This window comes from Necator americanus, chromosome II, assembly GCF_031761385.1.
Source record: "Necator americanus strain Aroian chromosome II, whole genome shotgun sequence".
Classification (NCBI taxonomy): domain Eukaryota; kingdom Metazoa; phylum Nematoda; class Chromadorea; order Rhabditida; family Ancylostomatidae; genus Necator; species Necator americanus.
This window is the reverse complement of record NC_087372.1, coordinates 20,360,946-20,378,522: the sequence shown is the minus strand read 5'-3', so window position 1 is coordinate 20,378,522 and position 17,577 is coordinate 20,360,946. Positions and strand designations below refer to the sequence as shown.

The window sequence follows — 17,577 nt, the reverse complement described above, 5'->3', positions numbered from 1 at the left end:
CTCATAATATGTTGCATCGTTGCGGATGCGAACGCAATGGAAGTTGTTTTGGACGGCTTTTCCTATAATACTAGTGGAAATTGAGCGTAACCACGTTCATATTCGTGAACTACTGCCCTATCACGACAAAAAAACTATCTCGGGGTACGATGAGGTTGATTCAATTTCAAGAGGTTATTACAGAAGTGTTGGGTGTTTTTTGTGATATGCCATTAGCAATACGTGACACCCTCCACAACGGTTTACCGCCTCATAGTGGCGTGGATGTGACACTGGGCGTCGAACTGCGATGCACAGCAGAGGTTCGTCCTCCGGCAGCTACTCCCAAGCTGAGAAGGAGTTCGACACATCCGACATTCCGACTTCTCGGAATCGGAAGCCTAGCTAAGAGTAAACCACTGCTAAGATTCACCACCTTCCTGGCAAAATGTCGCAAGGTGGTTCCCTGATCCATATAGGGTGGGCGACGACCTGTGGTGAAAGGTAAGCTCGCCGTGGCATGGCTGCTTAGTTTGGGGAAAAATCTTCTTGCCACTCCAGCATATTCACTGCCTCAGTACCCTGCACACTGGGCCCTGCCGTCTCAGACGTCGGACGGTACAACGACCGGTGACAGGCGATCAAATCTCATGTTGTTCAGGACGTCTTCGATTGTGGAAAAAGGCGATACTCGCACGACTCGTCGTGAAGACTGTCTCAGACTGTGTACTTACAACGCGAGAACAGTTTCCACAGACGCTGACCTGCATGCCCTTCTCGGAGCTGCAGAGCGTATCAAATTTCACTCTGCGGGAGACCAAGTGCAGAAGGAGCGACGTATGAATGACGGTAAACTCGTCATTCGTGGAGAGAAGGTTCCGCCGCGAAATGTAGGCGGTGTTGGTTTTGTTGTGCACCCATCTGTCGTCCATCTCGTCGATTCTCACGAGATGCTGTCACCTCGTCTGGCCATTCTTCGCCTCCGCCCTCTGCGCCAAAAATCCATCAGTATCATCAACTGCTACTCACCAACATCAGCAGCTGATGAATCCGAATTGGACGCGTGTTACGAGGAGCTGGAGGAAGTAGTCCGCAACGAGAAGTCCTACAAATTCGTTGTTGCAGACTTCAACGCAAAACTAGGAAAGGCCACAGAGGAATACAGGACTGGAAGATTTGGACTAGGAGACCGGAATGAAAATGGCAATCGTCTCGCTGGGCTGTTGTCCGCCGCTCACCTCTTTCATGGGAATTCTCTTTTCATGAAGAAAGATCATCGTCGGTGGACATGGGAATCGCTCAATAACGCGACTCGTGCGGAGATCGACCACATACTCACCAACCGGAGGTGGTGTCTACTTGACATCTCAGTAGTACCATCCTTTTGTAGTGGTTCTGATCACCGTCTCCTTCGTGCGAAAATACGTCTTAGCCACACGATGGAAAGGAACATCTGCTATCGGCAGCGAAGGAGAAAAGAAGTCGTCTTCGACGATTGCGTACTCGAGGACTCCTTGTCCCAAGGTGACTGGCACATCGAGGAGGACCCAAACGTGGACTACGAGATGCTGCTCAGAGGATTACGAGCCTGTGCTGAACGTGCCTCGAAGCCGCGCACGACAAACTTGGATCGAATTTCGAAGGCCACCAAGGAATTGTTGGAAAGAAGAAAGGCTTTGAAGCTTGATCCGAATGCGTCGCACATTGAGTGGTTAGTAGCAAACACTAGCTGCAGAAAAGCGTTGCAAGAGGATCTTATGAAGTACAGGCAGAAGAAGATTCTGGAAGCAGCACAAAGAAGAACAAGTCTGAAGAAGTGCCGCAGGGATCTCCGCGAATATAATATTCCACTAGCAACCTTGCTGAGCGAAGACGGGACTCGCACGTCTTCTCGTCGTGAGATGGAAATCATAACGGAGAGGTTCTACTCGAACCTTTTCCGTTCATCAACTCCTATGTCAAGCACGATCATCCCCACTGGCGAAGCTCCACCACGGATTCTCCCTTCGGAAGTACGAGTCGCTATCAAGAGCATGAAACCTGGCACAGCCCCCGGTCCTGATTTTATATCAACAGACTCTCTCCGGGCTGGTGGCCATCAACTTCATGCAATCTTAGCAGCGCACATGACATCCTACCTTCAGAAAGAAAGGATCCCAGACCAGTGGAGTACCTCGCGTAACCGTTCTTATCCACAAGAAAGGTGACCGAGAGGACCTTCGGAACTACCGTCCGAATGCTTGCTGAGCGTGTTATACAAAGCATTCACCAAGATCATCCTCGCGTGCATATCTAGGATGGTGGATGAAGCCCAGCCTCAAGAACAAGCTGGATTCCGTCAGAGGTTCAGTTGCTTGGACCACATCCAGACCTTGTCGAGGGTCATAGAGGTTTGCCGGGAATACCGCCTGCCCCTTGTTCTAACCTTCATCGACTATGAGAAAACCTTTGACAGCGTAGAAACGAATGCAATCAGCGCTGGTCGATCAAGGCGGGTACGCGTCGTAGCGTCATTGCAATGAATAATGAAATCACTATCCTGGGAAGAAAGGGGCATACGTGTTGATGGAAGATTTCTTTCAAACCTTCGTTTCGCGGACGACATCGTTCTCTTTTCGAGCAGTACCAATGAAGCAGAAACGATGCTCAACGAATTGAACGAAGCAGGGAAGAGAATAGGACTACGAATAAACAGAAAGAAAACACAGTTCACGAAGAACGCCTACTGCGAGGACGGAGGAGTACAACTTGAAGGCTCCCAAATCGTGGAAACTTCGTCATACGTATACCTTGGACGTTCAATGAACATGGAAAACGACTTGAAGGAAGAACTAAATAGAAGAATGAGAGCAGCATGGGCAGCATTCGCAGCCGTCAGGGAAGCTACGGACCAACTGACGGACCAAGATCTTCGTGCCCATCTGTTCGACTCGACAGTCCTTCCAGCGCTCTGTTACGCAGCGGAGACGTGGGCAGACACCGCGGCCACGTCTAGGAAGCTACTTACTACCCACAGAGCCCTTGAGAGATGTCTCCTGAAGTTTTACCGGCGCCCACAACACCTAGCCGGTCTTCGTAGCTCCGACTTAAGAGGAATGTCCCGTCTTCACGACCCAGCGGAATATGTATCGAAAGCAAAACATAGATGGGCCGGTCACATCATGAGAAGAATCGACGATAGATGGACTAAAAGAACGCTAAAGTGGATCCTAAGGGACGCTAAACGCCCCCGAGGGAGACCGCCAACAAAATGGGGTGACGTGTTCGCTACACGGATGGACCAGCTGAGAGCTCAGCTGGATACGGCTCAAGGTTTATTCTCCTGGTGAGTCCACAGGACGCTGATCACAGCTTCTATACATATTCTTTTTTCTTTCCTGGTGAGTCCACAGGACGCTGATCACAGCTTCTATACATATTTTGCATCTGTGATGTTACATTGAGCGAAAAGACAAAAATTAATCCATTTCTAAAAAGTATCCGGAATGAAAGACGACTTAAGCTGTGGCCGAGATTGGTACTGATATTTATTAAAAGCTAACGTTTCGGCGTTTTCGCCTTCGTCAGAGCCTGGAAAAATCAAAGGCATTAGTTCTGTGATAGTGGGCCTGCGAGGTTTTTAGGTGGAACTCTTTATTTGCCTGACGTTTCTGCTTTTTCGCCGTTTTCGGAGGCCTAAATAGAGGATGACTGGAGCAATGCTACGTTTATCCCGTCAAGTGCCACACTACCCTGGGTCAGTGTTTCGATAATCGTTCAGGGTAGTGAAAAAAGAAACCTATCTACATTGAAAACTAGTCTTACGTGTTGTTCCATCGGATGTGGCGCGGCTGGTAGCAACCACTTCTCACTCAATGAGGCGAATGAGTATTGCTGCGTGTAGATCATCAGCGACGATATAGATAATTTGATCTACACACAGAATATCAGGCGGTTATAGGTCAGAGAGCGGTACAAGTGCAGGAACTCATTCGTTATCGGCAAGCATCCATTTCTATTACTCATTGATTCATTGAAGGGTTTCTTTTAAGAATCCAAAACGCCTCCAACGTCTTCCTTGCCGATATTTGTGTTTCGTGAGCCAGTATAACGCATTTCACATCATAATCGTTTCCGTTGTGGGCCTCATTTCTGTGCCTTCCTAGTGGTGTTATCAAACTTTTTCGTCGTTTTCCTGCCATGTGTTCATTAATTCTCACTCCAACATTCCTACTGGTCTCTCCAATGTATGTTGTATTGCACATCAAGCACTCAATCTCATATATTCCCCCATTTGTGTGCAGTCGCCTGTTTTTTTTTCCGTAAATTCCGTATATTACATCTTTCACAGATGCAGTATCTATCATATAGTCTGTTTCTAACAAACTGGCTTTTGATTTTTGTATTTGAGATATTTACCAAGATCACGCCATCTTGTAATTGTGCTTGGATAATGCTGCGCTGAATAACGGCACTGACACTGTCAGAGATAAAAGGAAGACAAAGAGAAATTTTGTTTTCGCGCGGAACATTGCTATTTACAGTGCGGGTTCTTCGGTAATGCGGACGTACTGTATGGCCATTAGCACATGCAATTTCCAAAGCTAGCCCTCGTGATTCGTGTCGTTCTTGGTTGCCACTGCATACTTCACTAGCGGTTTTGAACATATTACGAATCACTGCGCGTTTTACTGCAGTCGGATGTGCAGATTTGGCGTGCAATATGATGTTCTTGCAACTGTTCAACATATAAGACTCACACGAGAAACTTCAAAAGAAAAGAATGGCTCCCTTACCTCAACACACAAATAAGTACTTCAAACGGCATTATTAGAGTAAAGTGGTATCGCAAAGAAAGTTGCAAGAACACCATATTGCACGCCAAGTGCCCGCTACCAGCCGCGCCACATCCGGTGGAACAACACGTAAGACTATTTTCAATGTAGATAGGTTTCAGTTATCACTACCCTGAACGATTATCGAAACACTGACCCAGGGTAGTGTGGTACTTGACGGGATAAATGTAGCATTGCTCCAGTCATCCTCTATTTAGGCCTCCGAAAACGGCGAAAAAGCCGAAACGTCAGGCAGATAAAGAGTTCCACCCAAAAACCTCGCAGGCACACTATCACAAAACATAGACAGAGTATGCTGAGGTTTCAAGACAAGAGAACATTCGAAATCCATTATTGATTTACTTTTTCGCCTTATCACCTACAGAAAGCATCCAAACGGTAGGCAAACTCAAACAGCAACACACAGGCTAGTGCTCACCTCATTAGCTATGTACGTATTCAACATGCCAAGATTCAAAGACAGTCGAACGTGGACAACAGCTTAGCTAGAAAAATGCAGACGGACAGAAAAGTGGCAGAATTTAAAGTCTCCAATCTTTGGACCTTTAAGAATCAGCACACATCTGTTTCCTGCAATGTCGCGTTTTCTATTGAATCACCGCAGGTCACGTTGCGTCAGGGAACGACGTTGGTGGGCAACGTCGAGAGCAACGTAGGCGTGAAGTACGCCGCGTCACCCGGTGGGAGGAGGTAACATAGTGATATGTGTACACAGCAATATCATAAAAATACGAACATCTGAGATGTTTACAGCTTATTATCACTAACGTTTTGGGAAAGTTCCTCAAACGTTACCCGAGGGAATGGAAGGTTCCTAACTGATGGAAACCAGAAAGACTGTCTTTTAAGAAGTGATCCGCAGAACATCGGCAACTATCGCCCAATCTGCTTACTATCTCTTATTTACAAGCTCTCTTCAAGAGTTTTCTTAAACGGGGTAGAAAGAACATTCGGTGAAGGGCAACTGTGCGAACTAGAGTTTCAAGAGGCGAGAGCACAAGATGCCACAGCGTCTCACTTTCAGCTACTTGAAGAAAACCTTTGATTCAACTAAGACGGTTGTGGAATCTTTGGACAACCGACGCGTCCCTCCTCGATACATAAAGCACTTCAAGAGTTCTACTGTACAACAACTTTAGATCACAATTCCCCCATTCCACGATAACACCACAGTAGACGTGAAAGGAAAGATCCGATAGCGTGACAAAATTTCACCCGAAAGTCACTCAAACCACTCTCAAGAACAATATGCGAAAGGTGAGATTGCATAAGTGAGACTCCAGCTATGTATATCTAGGAAAGCGCAATGAACCACCTGACCTCTGAGCTACGCTGAAGAAAACGAGCAGCTTGGGGAGCATACAAGGTCATCGAGGACGTAGTGAAGAACATCCAGCTCCGCGCTCACCTATTCAACACCGCTGCGTTTGAAGTACGCTTATGAAACATTGGCTTTTTGCAAGCCAAAAAAAAAACGCTCGTCATCAGCGTCATCGTCGGCTCATAGAACAGGGATAATGTATCCCGAGTATCCCGCTTCAAGCAAGTGAAAAAGAGTATTCAAAACTCTCCTAAATTAAGTCGAAAATCAAAAACGCTGCTGTTTCCTTAGGGAGGTCATTTGGAGCGTTTCGAAATAAGGTGTCTTGTGATGCGTTTTAACGTACCCATTGGATCAAAGCCACGAGCGACTTAGTTCCTCCGAATACAAAATCTGCATCATGAAGATTGTCTACTGTCTTTCTTGAAGTCGTTTAAACGGTCATTGCGTCCCTTATGAGGAAAAAGCCTTTAAGCAACTCTTGCACGTGATAGGGACAAACAGATGCATTACTGGTGCCGAATCGACGAACAACGAAGGTACAGATGATGGGTGGAATTATTGCAGCTATAAGCGTGTGTGACAAAACAACTAAACAGATAACGAATTACGTTAAGTGTGTTTCTGTCTTCACATTTTTCAGAACCGTTATTAGGACAGGCTAAGATCAAACCTACCGTTGCTGCACATCAAGAATCCTGTTTTTCAGCTCCTCCACAAGTTCTTCACGAACTAGGTTACTCTCTGGTTGTTGATCAGCAGCATTCACATAATTGACCTACAAGAAGTTATTCAGAATGTTCCCCTTGATGAAAAAAGCAAAGTCTAAAAACCTGGAGAGAATGTGAGTCAAACATCATTCTGTAGCTGGCATTACTCTTTTCATCACAAACAGATCTCTGCAGTATAGGGTTTTCTACCGATGAAGGAGACGGTCGAAACCTGCTGCCCTGCTGCTGCAAATAGATGTGGAAAATACTAACTCTCATAAATTCAAAATCATGAACAAACCATCAACGAAATATCTCTCCGTGCTATACTGCTTTCGTCCATAGACTCGTAAATAAAAGAATCTTTGGTCAAATCATGTTGATCGATGTTAACCTTAATCGAGTACCAAAATCTGACAAAATCAAACTATAAAAGCACACGAGAACATAAGAATAGTCTTCTTTTTTTGTTTCCAAAAAAAAAAATCCAGAGCGTTGAGCGTTTTTGCGTACCGTATCAAGTGACACCAAATGCTAGATCTCAGGTCTCTCAAATGAAATTCACAGAAATAAGCGGAAATGAAGAACTATATTCTAAAAAAAAATTGGTTGGTCCATCGCAGTTTCGAACCACAAGCCTTTTACCGCAGCGCTACAGCTGCCACGAATAAGAAGTGGTCTTATCTGCACAGTTTCCAAGTTGAAACACCTCTACGGTCCATTTGCTGTTTAAAGGCATCACCCCACGAATCTGAGGTGGTACAGATTGCAGGTGGAGTATTTTTATGCGGGATAGTAGATTATGAAGAGGGGTGTGATTCCGTCCATTTCTTCCTAATTGCCGTAAAAAAACGGCCCGGAAGATGCGCGCGTGCACAAGGCTGGCGCGCTCCAATCGAACTTGTAGAAAATAGCGCGCCTGAACGCCCGAAGCCGTATCTTTCGGGCCGTTTTTTACGGCACTTAAGAATAAATGGACGGAATCATCCCTTCTCCATAATCTACTATCCTGTATACGAATACTCCACCTGAAATTCGTACCACCTCAGATTTGTGGAGTGATGCCTTCAAGTCTTATCGGGGACCCTATTCGATTGTAATTGTCGTCGCATGCAGTAGCATCATTTTCTTTGTTACATGGGGCACAGTATGCTTGAGACCATCTACTCCAGTGATCGTAAAAGGTCTCGTAAACGTCGACAACTGTGGTTGCGTATCTCATTACCGTCTAATAACCGTAGCAGGCAAGAACCTACTCACACTATTACCTGTACTACTTTATTGCTTGCATTAACCATGAAATAAACCTTTCACTGACCCATCGCCTTGGTCTGTTCAAAAGAAGGAAAAAAAAAACCTTTAGTTTCAAAGCACCCACCACAAAGTCTGTCGCAACTGCTAAACCAACTCACTACTCTCCTGCCCAAGAGTAAAACCTAGCCCTAAACCCTAAACCATAAAAGAATAGCCAGTTAAAAAGAGAAAAGGGTCGAATTCAAAAGTCAGAATCAATTTATTCACCTCAAACAAATTTTTGCTTCAGCACAAAGCAGCTCAACCACATATATGAGCAATTTTATGAGACTGCGATTTTATAATTGGTGCTTGGAGACTAAGGGTTTAAGACTTTTCTGAACAGAGCAAAGTGACCGTCCACTGAATCGCTTATTTTTAAAAACAGGTTAGTAAGAGTGTAGGACTTTTACGATCATATTCTGCTCTTATCAAATGAACTCTTTTTCTTCTGAGAAGTCAAAGATACAAAAGATCCCTCTTTCGGGAAATAAATTAGGCTACAAAAAAAGCTTAGGACTTACAGGATAACGATAATCCTCATCCCCGTTACTTTTGAAAGCTTTTGTCCGGTTTCTGACGAAAATTCTCATGTAAGTAATTTGAAGCTATGTCTCTTATCTCATGTGAGGATTTCTCCTGCTTCTTGTACGGCTACAAATTTGAGGTCACCTCACATCATAAATTTCCAGTAAATATGTCTGATTCTCAAAAACAAGTTAGCAGCTCGTGAACTGTGTCCTAACCGGTGAAGCAGCGTATGATCAGTGGTAGGTAACCAGAATCAGCTATTTAGGAAACCACGAAGGTAAATTTCTTTAGGATAGTGATCCTCGCAAATTGTCTACCGAGGCATGATCGGGACATGCTTGAAAATTCGATGGGACCCTCTTTACGCGCATCCGAGTCAGGGTGGACAGAGTGCCGAACTAACTCGTCGACGAGTTCTGTTACCTGGGTTGTATGCTAAAGAACAACGGCAGCTAAGAAAAAGATATTCAGTAGAGATGTGCTAAAGCAATTTATTCGGCTATTCTGCATTTAATCCTTTAACGAAGTGTCTGTACCACTGAACCACCCACTCCTCACTAACGAAGTAAAGCTGCGAATTTTGACCTGACTGCAATTCGACCCATTATGATGTACGGATCGGAGACTTGGGCAGTGCCGCTTACCGTAACAGAGAGTCTTGATTGGCCGGAAAGAAAACTGCTTAAACAGCTGCTTTTTAGAGTTTGCCTTAATGACATTCATGGAGAAGCCGCTGAAAACTTATACACATTAAAAAAAACCTATGGGAAAGCATATCCTGCATTAAAAAAATACGCGCGGCGCTGAATTGGACGCGGACGGCTGCTATGGTCTCAGATACCATATGCTATGGTCAGGTTACTGAGGACTATTGTGCATGCCACGCCAGAAGAATGCGCGAGCTCAGACATAATGATTTGCATCATCGACATCATATCCTTACTTACATGTAATACTCTGCTACATCATGTAATCAAGACATATAACTAACGGCCCTAGTCTGCGTGTTATGTCTGTGTTTGTGCGCAAAAGTGCCACAAAAATCCTTCAAACAAGGAAGCGGCTTCAAATCCGGTGGAGAACAGTAAAGAAACTTCCGGACTTTTCTGCGAATGCCTCTAAGACATCACATATCTAGTTGGTATGCGCGAGGAACCACCAAATGTACCAAAGCCACGCTCCAGACATAGACAATCATCTTAAATTACTTTCCCGGCTGTAGAGACGCCAAGAACTACAAAATTATATGGAGATTTGAAAAGAAGAATGCATAGTGAGAGCTGCCATAATTACTAATTAATAATTACTTCCGGTCCATATTTATTCACCTGTTTCAAAACTACCAATACCATTCGTTAGTTTCACATGAAGTCCACTTAGACTCCAAAACCTTGAACCTTACATGATATCAACACTCTTCGTCCACGTCAATCTGAGAAATATTATGGTGTAGGTTGTTGATAGTCGACTGCTGCAAATCCTATCTCACGCCTCAAAGCGGCGCAGCGGTGGCCCTGGCCGTCGGGCAGCTATGGTGGCGAGACTTCGTCTCGGCAGGTTCAACCATGCCACAAAGGTGTCCGGCTAGTAGCCCGGTCCTTGGGCCAAGGCTACAGGCTAGCTAAGTGAGGAGGTAGTACGACGATTCCGGTGCCGGGCTGCTAACTTGCTAGTGCGACAAGCCTAGGACAACACCCCCGTCGCGTCATACTGCTAATGTCTACTATGTGTTCTTCAGAAGCTAGGGCGTACCCCAGAAGCGACGCGCACTGTCCTCACCCGGGCAATGTGGCAAATATGCGAGGGCTACCGGCTAGAGGACGAAGCCGGCCAAAGAAGTTAGTCCGCCATCGCCAGCAACATCCAGTGCGCTTGGCAACACTTAACGTTGGGACGCTTACTGGAAGAAGTCGTGAACTCGCAGACAGTCTCAGAAAACGCCGTGTTGACATATGTTGTATACAGGAGACTCGCTGGAAAGGCTCCAAGGCAAGGGAATTAGGCGATGGCTACAAGCTGATCTATCACGGCACATCAAATCGCAACGGCGTTGGTATCATACTGAACGAGTCGTTTAGAAATAGCGTCACAGCGGTGGATCGACTATCGGATCGCTTGATGGCTGTAAAAGTAGATACAGGAGAAGTGGAATTGCGAGTCGTCTGTGCTTATGCGCCACAGATGGGCTGTAGTGAAGAAGAGAAGGCGTGCTTTTGGGAGGATCTGGAGCAGTACGTCCAATCCCTGGAAAGCGAAGAAGTACTTTTAATCGGAGGAGACTTCAACGGACATGTCGGTTCCCGGAAAGACGGATTCGAGAGTTGTCATAGTGGATACGGCTATGGAGCTCGTAACGACGACGGGTTGCGAATCCTAGAGTATGCTGTTCCAAGTGACTTGATCATTGCTAACACGCAGTATCGGAAAAGAAAATCGCATTTGATCACGTACACCAGCGGCGGTCGTGAAACACAAATAGATTTCTGGATGTTACGCCAACGAGATCGCCGACTTCTGCAGGATTCAAAAGTCATCCCTACAGATCATGTCGCTGCCCAACACCATCTGCTCGTTATGGACTTGAAAATCTCCCGTCCAAGGAAGAGACATCCAAGGACTGAAACACAGCGCATCAAATGGTGGAATCTGAAGGATCGAAAGGAGGTATTTTTCGCGTCCGTGGCTCCATCTACACTTCCCCACCCTACTCGTAGTGTGGAAGAAATGTGGTTGTCTACTTCCAGCGTTATACGCTTGACCGCGGAAAACACTGTGGGAAAGACGACTCTAGGTAAGCCAAAGGTACAAAAGGCTACGTGGTTTTGGAACGAGGAAGTTCAGGCGGCAATTCGTGAGAAGAAGTCCAAGTATAAGCTCTGGCGGAGGACGCGTCAGCCTGAAGATCGGGGTGCTTACCTAGCGGCGAAGAGGGAGGCTAAGAAGGCAGTCTCCAAGGCGAAGTCGGACCGCTCCAAGGCTTTGTACGGCATGTTTGATACGAAGGAAGGCGTGCGGGCAGTGTATCGTTTAGTCAAAGCGCGTCACCGCTCAACGTTGGATATGAAACGCACCAAGATCGTTAAGGGAGCTGATCGCATCGTTCTGCGTCACTTTGGTCAGATCCTGGAGAGGTGGCGAGAGTACTACAATCACTTGTGTAACGAAGAATTCTGTCGTCTTCCCGTCCCAATGTTCCCAGCGTCGATAGTCCTGTTCTACCAATTACTGCCGTCGAAGTTAGTGCTGCCCTCGCAAAAATGAAGTCGAACAAGGCAACCGGTCCTGACGACATACCTGTTGATATCTGGAAGCTGCAAGGAGATCGAGGGTCCCTGTGGCTCGCAACTCTATTTAACAAAATGGTTGCAGAAGGACGGACTCCAAACATATGGCAAACTTCCGTGACCGTGCCTGTCTGGAAAGGGAAAGGAGACATTGCTGACTGCACCTCGTACAGGCCTATACGACTGCTCTGCCATACGATGAAGATTTTTGAGCGTGTCCTGGAAGCTCGTCTGAGGAAAATTGTTAGCGTTTCACTCAACCAGTGCGGTTTTGTGAAGGACTGCAGCACTATAGCTGTCCATGCTGTCCGAATCTTCCTGGAGAAACATCGAAAGAAGAACCGCAGTGTGCATCTTGCTTTTCTCGATCTCGAGAAAGCTTTCGACCGTGTCCCACATGAGCTGTTATGGATGTCCATGAGGTCGCATAGAGTACCAGAAGAATATGTGCGGTGGACAAAGCTGCTTTATGCGAAGCCTACCAGCGTTGTACGATGTGCTGTTGGAACAAGCAGGCCATTCCCTGTACGAGTAGAGGTTCATCAGGGTTCATCCCTCTCAGAAACAAGTAGTCTTGGAAGGATCGGCTGTAGCAACATGGATATGTATCAGAAACTGAGTACATGGAGTGCGGACGAAGGATAGACAATGGTTCAATTCGTGTCGGTGGCACCGAGTTAACATGAGTTAAACAAGGTGGGCTTTTTCAAGTATCTTGGATCCAAAGTGACTTCCACAGGCGACATTGATCAAAAAGGTCGAGCACGTGTTAATACGACATGAAATAAAAAATACGAATGAAATAGAAAATGGCAACAGGCGTACTGTGCGACAAGAAAGTCCCTGTTCAACTGAAGTCGAATATCTACAGGACGGTTGTGCTTCCTGTTGCCCTTTATGGATGCGTGTGACGACGAAAGCCTTGGAAAGAGTGTTGCACGCTATGGAGATGCGGATGTTGAGGTGGACGATAGGTGTAATGATGAAAGACAAAGTATCCAACGATACTGTACGCTCCATCTTCGGCATCGTCCCGATAACTGAGAAGATGAAGCGAAATGAGATGAGGCGCGAATGAGATGGTTTGGTCACGTCTTGCGGCGGGAGGAAGATTCTGTTGCCAAAACCGCTCTGAAGCTCGACGTTTCAGGAGTGAGGCCGCGCGGGAGGCCAAAGATTCGCTGGTTAGACCGTGTGAAGCTGGATATGATAGATGCACGTTTGTGTACGGCTGATGCAATGGATAGAACCAAATGGAAGACAAGAAGCAGAAAAGCGGACCCTGCAACAACGTGGGACAAACGCTAGGAAGAAGAAGAAGAAGAAGGTTGTTGATAGTCGAATTTAAGCAACAGCCAAGACAAAAACATAATTTTGTTAACAAAATTTATTACGGCTAACGTTTCGGCGTTGTTGCTTTCGTCAGAGCCTGGAAAGTAAGAACATTTGCAATATATCCTCTCAAATGCCTCATCCAGAACAAGTCATCATCCCCTAGGATATTACACCCGGAAACAAAAACCAAAAAAGCCCAAATCGTTGTGCCTACCTCAGTAGCCGCGTTGCCGTGATGTTAGCGGATATCCGCGTGGTGCAATCGCTCCGCTGATACTAATTAGGATGCGACCCGCATATGACCCTGTAGATCAAACCCGCAAAGGTCTTGATACAGAGCCAGCTCGTTGGTTACGGCTAAGCACTCTTCCTCTCTATTCATTTTTGGACATTTTGCATTTATCCAAAACGCTTTTAAAGTTCTGCGAGCTATAATTTCGGGTTCGTACGATAGAATTGTGACAACTGTGCAGAAAGGAACGTTTTCATGACATTGTCTGCGGTGAACTCCGAGGGGAGTTGCTGGATTCGATTGCTTCATCCTCCTTAGATGTTCTTTAATGCGAACACAAAGGGAGCGCCCTGTTTCGCCAATGTATTGGTCCCCACGTGTTTTGCACGAAATTAGATAGACTACACCAGAGACCATGCAGTCCCCTTCCTTCCCGAATGGGCATATTACACAGTCTGGAGTGAGACAGAAGCGGTCGTACATTCTGTTTCGAACTAGTTGTTTTTTTAACTTTAACAAAAACATTCTAGTTCATTGTCTTTCCGCTCACCTTTGGAAAACTAAGAAATCTGTGGTTAAAAATATGTTTAGGACAGCCGTAAGGGTGACATCAGATGTCCAGGAGCGGATCGATGCGGTCAACCTAGCGCAACGCATCGCGAATTCTAACGGTTACATTGGTAATGTAGCACGTAGGCCAGATCTTGGTGCGCAGCAAGAATATGCCACACTGGTTGAGTCGAATAAGATCAATTTCTGCCTGCCCTTCATAACCGACGACCTGAGTAAAGCTATACGGGCTATCGATCCGCTCCTGGACATCTGATGTCACCCTTACGGCTGTCCTAAACATATTTTTAACCACAGATTTCTTAGTTTTCCAAAGGTGAGCGGAAAGACAATGAACTAGAATGTTTTTGTTAAAGTTAAAAAAACAACTAGTTCGAAACAGAATGTACGACCGCTTCTGTCTCACTCCAGACTGTGTAATATGCCCATTCGGGAAGGAAGGGGACTGCATGGTCTCTGGTGTAGTCTATCTAATTTCGTGCAAAACACGTGGGGACCAATACATTGGCGAAACAGGGCGCTCCCTTTGTGTTCGCATTAAAGAACATCTAAGGAGGATGAAGCAATCGAATCCAGCAACTCCCCTCGGAGTTCACCGCAGACAATGTCATGAAAACGTTCCTTTCTGCACAGTTGTCACAATTCTATCGTACGAACCCGAAATTATAGCTCGCAGAACTTTAAAAGCGTTTTGGATAAATGCAAAATGTCCAAAAATGAATAGAGAGGAAGAGTGCTTAGCCGTAACCAACGAGCTGGCTCTGTATCAAGACCTTTGCGGGTTTGATCTACAGGGTCATATGCGGGTCGCATCCTAATTAGTATCAGCGGAGCGATTGCACCACGCGGATATCCGCTAACATCACGGCAACGCGGCTACTGAGGTAGGCACAACGATTTGGGCTTTTTTGGTTTTTGTTTCCGGGTGTAATATCCTAGGGGATGATGACTTGTTCTGGATGAGGCATTTGAGAGGATATATTGCAAATGTTCTTACTTTCCAGGCTCTGACGGTGTTGGAACCACTGTAAAAAACGAACATGTTTGTGAGAGTGCGATTGTAAGTTTAAAAATTTCTTTCTTTTCTTTTTTTTTTCATATCTTTGGTTATTTGTGTAATTTCAGCTTAGTGTTGAAGAGCCGACATCTGATCGACAAACTAGAGTAGAAAACATGAAATTCCATGAAGCAGAAATGCGTGGAATGACTTTGTTCGGCGACCTTTCATAGTTGCTTTATGCGTTGATGTTGATCGGCTCAAACATCGTAAGCCACATTGAGTAGTACATAGTGACGAAATGACTGAAGCATTCAATCACACTGCACGATGGCGAGCAGCGCTGTGACCAAACTAAAGGCTGAACTACTTTATCTGTAATATCTGCCCGGCATAAAACTAACGATTTGTTCAGCACGGCTGACACATTGCTGCATTCATGTAAAAAAGTGTGTTTACGCAGTTTCCATTGCGATTTGAGCTTATAACTGTTACGAAGGCATTACTTAGTTTTCAAATTTCTTTTTGTTGCTTGGATGATATCCACCTGATTTTGCATAGTTCTTTCTCGAAATTTCTACGCACTTATCGAATCTCTAATTCCTGATTGCAGTGATAAAGCTGCGATCACGTCGTTTTAGGGGCGTTTTGAAATCACTATCAGTCATTTCTCATTCTAAGAATACAGTCATATATTATTGAGTACCCACACATTTTTTTATATCTTTGCATTCATTTATCCTTAGGATTAGTAAAGCAATGTAACTACGAGGAATAAAATTGAACGTAGAGGAGGCGATGAGTACACAATAGTACTTTTTTTGCTGGCAAATTTATGTCACAGAATCAGAACTGTGGTTGCAAACAATGGTTATCTTTTGGAAGTATTTGTGCTAGCTAATTTTTGCTGTGTTCTTGCTGGAACAAATCTTATTTGAGTGAATATTTTGAAGAAAAAGCGTCCGATTGTTACTAAAAGTTGACTGTGAGGTCTCCCAAGCTGAGAAGGAGCTCGACACATCTGACTTCTCGGGATCGGAAGCTTAGCTGAGAGTAAGCCACTGCTAAGATTCACTACCGTTTCAGCAAAACGTCGCAAGGTGGCTCTCTGATCCATATAGGTTGGGCGGCGACCAGTGGTGAAAGCTAAGCTCGCTGTGGCAGGACTGCTTAGTTTGGGGAAAAGTCTTTTTGCCACTCGAGCATATTCACTGCCTCAGTACCCTGCACACTGGGCCCTGCCGTCTCAGACGTCGGACGGTACAACGACCGGTGACAGGCAATCAAATCTCATGTTGTTCAGGACGTCTTCGATTGTGGGAAAAGGCGATACTCGCACGACTCGTCGTGAAGACTGTCTCAGACTGTGTACTTACAACGCGAGAACAGTTTCCACAGACGCTGACCTGCATGCCCTTCTCGGAGCTGCAGAGCGTATCAAATTTCACTCTGCGGGAGACCAAGTGCAGAAGGAGCGACGTATGAATGACGGTAAACTCGTCATTCGTGGAGAGAAGGTTCCGCCGCGAAATGTAGGCGGTGTTTGTTTTGTTGTGCACCCATCTGTCGTCCATCTCGTCGATTCTCACGAGATCCTGTCACCTCGTCTGGCCATTCTTCGCCTCCGCCCTCTGCGCCAAAAATCCATCAGTATCATCAACTGCTACTCACCAACATTAGCAACTGATGAATCCGAATTGGACGCGTGTTACGAGGAGCTGGAGGAAGTAGTCCGCAACGAGAAGTCCTACAAATTCGTTGTTGGAGACTTCAACGCAAAACTAGGAAAAGCTGCAGAAGAGGAATACACGATAGGAAGATTTGGACTAGGGGACCAGAATGAAAATGGCAATCGTCTTGCCGGGTTATTGTCCGCCGCTCACCTCTTTCATGGGAATTCTCTTTTCATGAAGAAAGATCATCGTCAGTGGACATGGGAATCGCCCAATGGCGCGACTCGGGAGGAGAGCGACCACATACTCAGCAACCGGTGCTGGTGTCTACTTGACGTCTCCGTAGTACCATCCTTTTGTAGTGGTTCTGATCACCGTCTCCTTCGTGCGAAAATACGACTTAGCCACACGATGGAAAAGAACATCTGCTACAAAAGACAAAAGAGAAATGAAGTCGTCTACGACGACTACATACTCGGGGACTTGTGGCGGGGCGAAGATGAATGTCCCGCCTTTGCCACCCAGCGGAATATATATCGAAAGCAAAGCATAGATGCGCCGGTCACATTATGCGAAGAATCGACGATAGATGGACCAAAAGAACACTAGAGTGGATTCCAAGCGATGCTAAACCCGAGGAAGACAGCCAATGAGATAGGGTGACCACACCCACTGTAGACCGACTGTTCGCTACATGGATGGACCAGCAGAGAGCTCAGCTGGATACAGCTCAGAGACCTCGTCAACGTCGCTCACGAAACTTGAGAACATCTTGGATGACAATGGCGAGGGAACGAAACGAGTGGAAGAGATGCCC

The 17,577-nt window shown here is 45.8% G+C and overlaps 7 protein-coding genes across 11 annotated transcripts; 6 read left to right on the top strand and 1 right to left on the bottom strand.

The window, feature by feature from the left end:
* Positions 1-206: 206 nt before the first annotated feature.
* RB195_018667 (uncharacterized protein) lies at positions 207-2,501 on the top strand (the record flags this gene model as incomplete). Of its 2 annotated transcripts, XM_064186213.1 has the most annotated exons (3): positions 207-302; positions 459-2,182; positions 2,276-2,501. In XM_064186213.1, 3 exons carry the CDS (start codon positions 207-209, stop codon positions 2,499-2,501), a joined length of 2,046 nt encoding a protein of 681 aa, XP_064042093.1. The 2 variants fall into 2 exon arrangements, with proteins under 2 accessions (XP_064042093.1, XP_064042094.1); XM_064186212.1 differs by lacking the exon at positions 2,276-2,501 and having other exon boundaries at positions 459-2,186.
* A 120-nt stretch (positions 2,502-2,621) lies between these two features.
* RB195_018666 (uncharacterized protein) lies at positions 2,622-3,308 on the top strand (the record flags this gene model as incomplete). Its single annotated transcript, XM_064186211.1, has 1 exon — positions 2,622-3,308. The coding sequence occupies one exon, from the start codon at positions 2,622-2,624 to the stop codon at positions 3,306-3,308; it is 687 nt and encodes a 228-aa protein (XP_064042092.1).
* A 3,007-nt stretch (positions 3,309-6,315) lies between these two features.
* On the bottom strand, positions 6,316-8,731 carry RB195_018665 (uncharacterized protein; the record flags this gene model as incomplete). 2 transcript variants are annotated; one of them, XM_064186209.1, is made up of 5 exons in its annotated part: positions 6,316-6,385; positions 6,813-6,913; positions 6,969-7,091; positions 7,147-7,239; positions 8,663-8,731. In XM_064186209.1, 5 exons carry the CDS (start codon positions 8,729-8,731, stop codon positions 6,316-6,318), a joined length of 456 nt encoding a protein of 151 aa, XP_064042090.1. The 2 variants fall into 2 exon arrangements, with proteins under 2 accessions (XP_064042090.1, XP_064042091.1); XM_064186210.1 differs by lacking the exons at positions 6,316-6,385; positions 8,663-8,731 and having other exon boundaries at positions 6,809-6,913; positions 7,147-7,188.
* A 1,663-nt stretch (positions 8,732-10,394) lies between these two features.
* Positions 10,395-11,930, top strand: RB195_018664 (uncharacterized protein; the record flags this gene model as incomplete). Of its 2 annotated transcripts, none has more annotated exons than XM_064186207.1 (1): positions 10,395-11,930. In XM_064186207.1, the coding sequence occupies one exon, from the start codon at positions 10,395-10,397 to the stop codon at positions 11,928-11,930; it is 1,536 nt and encodes a 511-aa protein (XP_064042088.1). The 2 variants fall into 2 exon arrangements, with proteins under 2 accessions (XP_064042088.1, XP_064042089.1); XM_064186208.1 differs by having other exon boundaries at positions 10,467-11,930.
* A 98-nt stretch (positions 11,931-12,028) lies between these two features.
* On the top strand, positions 12,029-12,598 carry RB195_018663 (uncharacterized protein; the record flags this gene model as incomplete). The annotated part of the gene is made up of 1 exon (XM_064186206.1): positions 12,029-12,598. One exon carries the CDS (start codon positions 12,029-12,031, stop codon positions 12,596-12,598), a length of 570 nt encoding a protein of 189 aa, XP_064042087.1.
* Positions 12,599-12,850: 252 nt separating this feature from the next.
* Positions 12,851-15,320, top strand: RB195_018662 (uncharacterized protein; the record flags this gene model as incomplete). Its single annotated transcript, XM_064186205.1, has 4 exons — positions 12,851-12,927; positions 14,112-14,200; positions 15,095-15,150; positions 15,216-15,320. 4 exons carry the CDS (start codon positions 12,851-12,853, stop codon positions 15,318-15,320), a joined length of 327 nt encoding a protein of 108 aa, XP_064042086.1.
* On the top strand, positions 13,188-17,369 carry RB195_018661 (uncharacterized protein; the record flags this gene model as incomplete). Of its 2 annotated transcripts, XM_064186204.1 has the most annotated exons (2): positions 13,188-13,280; positions 16,209-17,369. In XM_064186204.1, the coding sequence occupies 2 exons, from the start codon at positions 13,188-13,190 to the stop codon at positions 17,367-17,369; spliced, it is 1,254 nt and encodes a 417-aa protein (XP_064042084.1). The 2 variants fall into 2 exon arrangements, with proteins under 2 accessions (XP_064042084.1, XP_064042085.1); XM_064186203.1 differs by lacking the exon at positions 13,188-13,280 and having other exon boundaries at positions 16,380-17,369.
* Between the last annotated feature and the right edge of the window lie 208 nt (positions 17,370-17,577).